We start from the raw sequence: 8,627 nt of genomic DNA on the forward strand, positions 1-8,627 counted from the left end.
TATCGGCGGACATTGTGCTACGTCGTAGTGTGCACGCTCTCGTGCCGTTGCCTTCTGAACTATCGACGAACATTGTGCTGCATCGTAGTGCGCCCGCACTCGAACTAATAAAAAAACTGTCAACATTAAAAATAACAAATGCAGAAGATAAAGGTCTTGTCCATTTTCTATCAACATTGTCACCTGGTTTGTTTTCAATTTTATTTTTACTAAATTACTCCAAATATTTTTTTACAACTTCGAGCAAAATTGAAATTGATTGTTTATTGCAAATTGTCAAGATACAATTTTGTTTTATTTGTTGCCGTATTTAATTCCTGCTGGATCACGAAGAAAGAGAAAATCTAAAAATATTGAGAATAATCCTGATACAACTTTAGGCAAACGATCATTTGAAGAACGACGAAATTCATTTCTTATTCATTTGGAAGTAAGTTATTTTCTATAAAATTTTATATTAATTTATTTTCCTTTTACCATTTTTATTTTAAAAAATTAATATTTTTATATTTTTTTTGTTAATAGTCTGCTGGTACCTTAGAAACTATATTGAATTTAACTACACGTAAAGTTGGAAGTATTCTTGCTCAACAACCAGTTCCTGTTGGACCTATCCTTGGAAATACGGCGTCATATATTATTTTAAATAATAGAGTCTACACTGTTTCAAACACAGGTTCGTGTCTACGTGCGATAGATTTTGCCTTCAAAATTTGTTTTGCTCTCGACTGCGAATATCCACCAAATGCATATTCTTTGTGGATGTTTCTTCAACAAGGTTATTATAATATTAAAAACCGCGGGGATACTGTTCCAATAGCTTTGCGAGCAATTATAGGTGAAATTTGTGAAATCATTAATACACAATAATACCAGTAGATAACAACATATTTTTATTTTGAAAACTGAAACGGTTTCAGTAAAACAAAATGCTTTGCTTTATTTGTAAGTTGGATTTTGCGCATAATACCGAATTAATACGTCATATTCAGTTGGTTCACTCAGAAGAAAAAGTTTTTCGGTGCGCAGAAGAATTTTGTTCAAGAGCTTATTCGCTATTTAGATCCTTTAAAAGACATCGTTATAATGTTCATTCGCCACAAAAATATCCAATTTCTCGGAAGATAAAATCAATTTCTAAAAGTCGCGACTTTAGTACTAATAATTCTCTATCCAATGTTTTTGATGACACAAAAAACACAAATTTTTGTAACGAAATTGCAACAGATGAAGTGAACATTGATCTAAATGAATTTTCAAATGAAGAACATAATGAATTATCTAATGATATTACTATTCAAATGTCAAATCAACCAGGTTTAACAATGACGGAATTTCTAAATGAACAGTCTGCATTAACTAAGCTTCCAGAGAATATGAAATCGTACGAATTAGAATTATTAATATTTTTTTCAAGATTATACGATATGTCCGAAATTCTATGAATAAAAGTTATGGAAATAATAATACACTTTTCAAAATTATTTAAATTTTCATTTGGGATATTACAAAATTATCTTCACGAACAATTGCTAATAGAAAATGTTTCATCAGAAAAGCTTCAATCTATACTGAATACTGTTAAAAAATTTACTACGTCTTTAGAGACGTATGAAACTGAACGACAATGTTTTAAAGAATTTGAAAAAACTAATACATTTATATTACCTGAAACTTGCAAAATTGGAGAACGAAAAGAGTATCAGCTGCAAAATGACACTGTAATTTATAAAACTATTCCGGTATCTGTTCAGTTTATTCCAATTTCTAAAGTTTTGAAAGCTTTTTTTGAACTTCCTGACATTTTTTCTCGTACTCTGAATTACATTAAAGAGCTTGAAGACAATACGAATAAAATAAAGTACAATTTCATGCAAGGATCTCTTTGGGAAAATAAAAAGATTTTATTCGGTGACAAAATTGTATTTCCTGTAGCTATATATTATGATGATTACGAATCTAACAATCCTTTGGGTAGCCACAAAGGTGTAGCCAAATGTGGGGCTGTATACATGAGTGTGCTTTGCCTACCTCCGGAACTTCGTACAAAAAATTAGACAATATTTTTCTTTTTATTTTATTCAATACATTGGATAGAGAAACTTTTACTAATGCATCTATTTTTTACAAAGCAGTTGATGAGCTTTGTTTGTTACAACAACAAGGTATAGAAATTTATCATAATGGACAAACTAGTCGAGTTTATTTTTCTCTTGAACTTATTCTTGGTGACAACTTAGGTCTACATAGCATTCTTGGTTTTAGTGAGTCTTTTCACGCGAATTACTTCTGCAGATTTTGTTTAACGCATCAAAGTAATATTAAAAAAATATTACATGAACGTGATTGTAAACTGAGAGATAATAAAAGTCATAATGTACATGTAAAAGAATGTAATATTTCTAAAAGCGGAGTGAAGGAATCATGTGTTTTCGATTCTGTGCCAGGTTATGATTTATTTCAAAATATGAGCGTCGATGTACAACACGACTTTTTAGAAGGGATAATGCCTTACGATTGTGCACTTCTTATAAATCATTTTATTAATATTGAACATAAATTTACTTTGACGCAATTAAATATTTTAATTGAATGTTTTCCTTTTGATAACAATGAAAAAAATAAACCAGTCAAAATTAGTCAGACCCATTTGAAAAATAAACGCCTTCAAATGTCATCCGCTGAAATGCTCACCTTTGTAAATTATTTAGGACTTATAATTGGTCATTTGATAGATAGAGAAAACAAATATTGGAATCTATACCTTGTATTAAAACGAATTACTTCTATTGTTACTGCTACAGTAATTCATGTTAATGAACATGATTTATTAGCTGCAGAAATAGAAGAATATTTGCATTTACGTATTGAATTATTTTCGGAAAATCTAAAGTTTAAACATCATATTGCTATACACTATCCAGAAAGAATGAGATTATTAGTTCCGTTATGGAACATTTGTTCTATGCGTTTTGAGAGCAAACATCGAGAAGGTAAAATTATTGCACATTCTGCTATTAGCAGAGTTAATATTTGTTACACTGTAGCATTGCGACATCAATTAAAATTAAGTCACCGATTATTAACAAAAAAAGTAACATGTGCACCTTACGAGATAAGTGCAAAACAAACTGATAATATTGCGAATATTTCACATTTATCACATAATATTGATTCAAGTTTCGGTATTATTCAGACTTTAAAATGAATTAAACGAGATAATTGTTACATAAAGCGCAATACGATCCTTATGATTCCATCAGAAAATGGACCTATCTTTCACAAAGTGACAGATTTAATTTGGCAATCAGATGAGAATATATTAATATTAACAGAAAATTTAAAATCATGTTATTTCGATGAACATTATGAAGCTTATGAAATAATTGATAGTCAAGATTTTAAAAGAGACTGTATTCAATTGCAACAAATACTTTCACATACAGTAATAATTACATGCCAAATTAAATCTTCTAATGGTAACAAATATATACCAAAACTCTGGATATAAGATATATGAAAATTTGGTGTTTATGAATTATGAATGTGAATCTATAAATTTTATTTTCTACCTGTATTTTGTATAAATAAATTTTTATTAGATTAAGTAAAATTGTATATTTATTTTGTCTATTTAATATAATAAATAAAATATTTGAAAAGAAGGAAGAGAGAAAAATTCGAGAAAAAAGTAATAAAAATAAATAAATAAAAAATACATTGTCAAAATTATAAAAGATGAAATTTACCATTACAACATTTTACAATAATACATAATGATAATTATGACCAGAGACCGGATCGCGGTGCCGTTTTCACCCCTCCAAGCACGTGCTAGCAGCCGAGCGCCGTAAGAAGCAGTACCGTCTATGCCGCGCCGATCTAGCGGTGTGACGTGGCGAAGGGGGCACCGTCATATAGAGTATAAATATTATTATACTCTATGTGACGGTGCCCTCTTTGCTACGTCACACCGCTAGACTGGCGCGGCATAGACGGTACTGCTTCTTACGGCGCTCGGCCGCTAGCACGCGCTTGAAGGAGGAGAAACGGCACCGCGATCCGGTCTCTGATTATAACTTTGCACCTATGAATTTTTACTATGGCAAATGATAAAACATTTGTAGGAAAGTTTTAAATTTTGCTATGTTGTACTATAATTTATTCTATAAACAATTACAACATTTTACAATAATACATAACGAAGATTATAACTTTGCACCTACGAATTTTTACTATGGCAAATGATTAAACATTTTAGGTAAGTTTTAAATTTTACTATGTTGTACTATAATTTATTCTATAATGTCATGATGGTCCACCGATAATACAAAAAACAGTAAAATGAATTTAAAATTGTATTATAAATTAACATAAAATTTTCTCCGTGTACTACTAGAAGGGTCATTCGGAATTACAATACCGAATTCTTTGAAAGCCTTAATGAAATTAGATCCGTTATCGGTAACGGTCGCTCTTATTGTCTCAGGCGTTAACATGAATGAAACATGAATTTTTGACAACAGATCTGCAATAGCATCAAAACAGTGGGTTCCGAGGAATCTCTTGCATGCAAGTGCAGCCGACTTTCTTTCCAATGTTTCAGGATGTATCTGTACAAGTAAAGTTAAATTGTTGTATTGATTCAATATCAAAACACAGGAAATGCGGACTACAAGCATATTTACTAGAGTAAATGTGAGACGTATAATTTTTTTCTTGAGACACTAATAATTTAAATGAATGATAAAGCGTGCTTATGAATTTGAAGAAAATATGTATGAAATGCAAGAAATAAAAATAATAAATTTTTTTAGTTATGTATTAACAGTATTCGTGCATAGAAAAATTCAACCATTCAACTATGTGTATATATAGATATATATGTATATATACGTTTCAAAAATTACAAAAAAAAAGTTTTTACAGTTTACAAGATTTAACCTTCTTATTAACCAAAGGCTCGAAATGAATCGATGTGAGCTTTGTGGGGGAACAGCCAATCGGAGGGCTTTGTGTAACTATGTGAGTGCAGCGCGCATGTGTGGTGTGTTGAGTCCCCTACCAATGTTCGGACTAATACCGTATCAATTAAGATTTACCAGCGAAAAAAATCAGTAAAAATTTGGAAAATGAACAAAAGTAAATGTTAATATAATGTTTTATTTGTTAATGCATATCACATTTTTAAAGACAAAATAATTTAAAGTTAACACTTTCGAGGTTAGGTTGTCAACGGTAAGTATACATACACGGTCAAGAGTAATTATAAATATTGTAATACTAACGTTATTTTTTTTCATTTATGAGTATTTAGGTTGAAAAAGTAGTTGATGTGTTATGTAGATAAAAAAAGATAAAAAAAGGAAGAAAAATGCGAAAGGAAATGCATCGACAAAAAAGAGGACCCGCAATAAAAACTCAGAGGAAAATAACATATTAATTTGGTTTCACACACAGCCTGCAAACATACCAGATGTGTTACGCCACATAATAAAAGAACATTTACAAATGATGATTCGGAAAATGGAAAAAATTGTCGAAAAATTCGTCGTACAAAAACAATAAAACGTGATAATTTTGTGGAGCCTAAAAAAAGAGATCGAATCTCTCCGCAAAAGTCTTCAAAATGTAAACAAACTTTCACGTCTGACAGCCGTGACAAATCAAAGACAATTAATTCAAGAAGAAACATTACACCAAATGATGAAGATGATGAACAATCATCATTGGACAGTGATACATTTGATTTACCGTGGGTAAATCCGTGGGTCAGAGGATGAAGAAATACTTACTAAAACGAAGAACTCTGTTTTATGGGCCACAAAAATAAAAAATTACAACATTGCACCTTTTTTACCATAAAGAGGACCGAAGCATAACTTACCAGCAGGTTCAACACCTAAAGATTATTTTTAATTATTTATTAACAAAGAATTTTATGAGAAAATCGCCATAACCATGGAAACAATAAACATGCATTTATTTACAACGTATAGCTGATAGAGCTGATAAGAAATGGAACCCAGTTATTTCAACAGAGATTCAGGCGTATATTGGTATCTTAATTTATTTAGGTATCGTCAATTTTCCTCAGATACAAATGTATTTTTTTAGTGATATAGTGCAGTGCCGACTCGTGGCCAAAACCATGACATTCCAAAGATTTATGTTAATTGGTAAATACATTCACTTATGTGATGAAAAACAGCGTGCCAAAGAGCATGACAGAGCAACGACGGATATTTTATAGATACAAGGTAAAAACAGATTTAGACATAACAAATATAAGTTCATAGAATACTTTCAACCTGGCTGTGACTTGTCGGTTGACGAAGCGATGATAACTTTCAAAGGATGGTTGAGTATCAAACAGTACATGCCTGCAAAACCGGACAAATGGGGGATAAAAGCGTGGACTATTGCAGAGAGCTTATTTGGGTATGTATTACGGACAAAAATTTATCTAGGCAAAAAGGAAAATATAAATAAAGAGTATCTCCTCGGTGAACAAGTTGTGCTAGACTTGTCAAAATCTTTGCCTAGAACAATCGTTATGTTTATTTTGATAATTTTTTTACGTCTGTCCGTTTTATGAAACTTCCTGGATAAAGGTACTTACGAACGTGGTACGGTTCGGCCTAATAGAGTAGATTGGCCTACTGAATTTAAAAAACCAGTTGGATTGAAACTTAAACTAGGTGAGTTACGTGCAAAGGCAGCATAACCAATTCATTGCCACTGTTTGGTATGACAAACGAGACGTATTAATATTATCAACAAACTGTGATCCGACCAAAGAAGTAATACGAACCGAAAGGCGACAAAGAAACAGTGAAAAAATTATCGTAAAATGTCCACTGTCAGTTGAAAAATACACAAGAGGAATAGGTGGCGTTGACTTGAGCGATCAGAAACGCTCTTACTACAAAGTAGGAAGACCTAGCAAAAAATGGTGGAAATACGTATTTCACTACGTGATTGATATTTGTATCATAAATGTCTTCGAATTGTACTCATTGGAAAATTCACCAGATCGATCCAAATCACTCAATCATCTACAATTTCGGCAACAATGAATAAAAAAAACTCATTGGCAATTTTTGTTCACGTAAGAGACTAATGTCAAAAATTATCCGACCGAGGATTGATGTAGAGCATGTTTTGGTCAGTGGAACAGCAAAGCTGTGCAAACAATATAATAAAGAAGAGAGAAGATCAGACAGTTGATTAAATATTCGAACAAAATGGCATTACAAGCAGTGTCTGGTAGCGCTTTGTAAGTTTAAATGTTTCATGAAATTTCGCAATAATAATAACAATGAGGATTGGAATAACAATTAGGACTTTTTAAAGTAAATTTTTGTAGGTAAATGAAAATTATAAATTGAATTAAAGTCATTTAAAAAAAGGTATAATGCACAATTTAATGTTAAATCATGAAAAAAATGAAGTTTACGAATGTATTTGTAAATGTGTTGAAATAAACAAAAATATTTTTAACGTTTTGCACTAAAATAAAACATTTCGAAAGTTTAGCGGTAAGTATAATTCGAATTTGCTATTTGGCGCTAATGACGGGAATGATACGGCACTGCGTACCACTGCCCCTCCACAGCTCACTATCGTGCGATTCGAAAGTGGAGAGAACATTGGTAAATAAGAGGGTTAAGATAAATTTAAATTATTATATACGATTATTCCTAATTTGTCGCAATGTATTTTATGATAAACATCCAGTTATGTAATTGAAAAAGTAATTTGACTGTACGTGCCCCGAATTTATTTCTCTATAATTTTATATTTCAAATAAGATTATATTGAATTGTATATATCATATCAATGAAATTGTTTACCCAACTAGCTGTGACACCTAGATATCTGCGTGATCCTCCTGTCCATACATCAGCCGTAGTACAAACAAAACCACCACCATTGATCACCGAACTCATTGCGTCACCAATTTCTTGTAACATTGTCCTTAAAACTTCTGTCGACTCTTTTTGCCAAAGAGTAACATGTCAAGTGCTTCAACCGAGTATCACCTCTCTTTATTTTGAAATCTGTAAAGCAAATAGGTGATAAGTTGGGCTGACAAAATCAGAATTTTGCGGCAGTCTTCAGTTTATTAAAAATATTATAACTGTATAATTATACGTACCATTAAAAATTTTTCTGAAAGACGGATCTTCAACCGCTCTGAATGGTATCATATACTTTAATACAAAATTTGTGATATTTTGCTCAAATTCTTCTTGATTTAAAACACACGACCAGCGCTTTCTATCAATAACGGAAGTATTTTCCACACCATGTCGCTTTTGTTTTGCATATTCTAAATACTCATTATAAACATTTGCATGTTTTCTCTAGAAAAAATAAATAAAATATTAAATAAAATTGATAATAAGGAAATATACTGATATACTTTTTTTAATTGTTTTTAATTGGTAATAGCTGAGATTTTTTTAAAGTTGCAATAAACGTTTTTTTTTACAATAATTCGTAATATAAATATTAATTCTGATAATTAACTATAAGTCATCGATATTATTTTAATTTGCAAGAAGTAGGGAGTTTTTGGATTTATTTTAATACTATAGATTATTTGGTGAATTTTATAAAAT

At 30.9% G+C, this 8,627-nt stretch overlaps 1 protein-coding gene across 1 annotated transcript; it reads right to left on the reverse strand.

Moving 5' to 3' along the window:
* Positions 1-4,161: 4,161 nt before the first annotated feature.
* LOC112463495 lies at positions 4,162-8,436 on the reverse strand. The gene is made up of 3 exons (XM_025029918.1): positions 7,857-8,436; positions 4,424-4,613; positions 4,162-4,166 (listed from the first exon to the last, which is right to left on the reverse strand). The coding sequence occupies exons 1-3, from the start codon at positions 7,974-7,976 to the stop codon at positions 4,162-4,164; spliced, it is 315 nt and encodes a 104-aa protein (XP_024885686.1). The 5' UTR covers positions 7,977-8,436.
* Positions 8,437-8,627: the final 191 nt, after the last annotated feature.

Source organism: Temnothorax curvispinosus, unplaced genomic scaffold (genome assembly GCF_003070985.1).
Source record: "Temnothorax curvispinosus isolate PA1 unplaced genomic scaffold, ASM307098v1 QBEX01013371.1, whole genome shotgun sequence".
In the NCBI taxonomy this organism is placed as follows: Eukaryota; Metazoa; Arthropoda; class Insecta; order Hymenoptera; family Formicidae; genus Temnothorax; species Temnothorax curvispinosus.

Bases quoted from the DNA above. Each gene is read 5' to 3' on its own strand.
- LOC112463495 (XM_025029918.1), bottom strand. From the start codon at position 7,976: ATGTTACAAGAAATTGGTGACGCAATGAGTTCGGTGATCAATGGTGGT. The intron at 4,614-7,856 runs GTAAACAATTTC...TTACTTGTACAG, and splicing joins TAGGTGTCACAGCTAGTTGG to ATACATCCTGAAACATTGGA.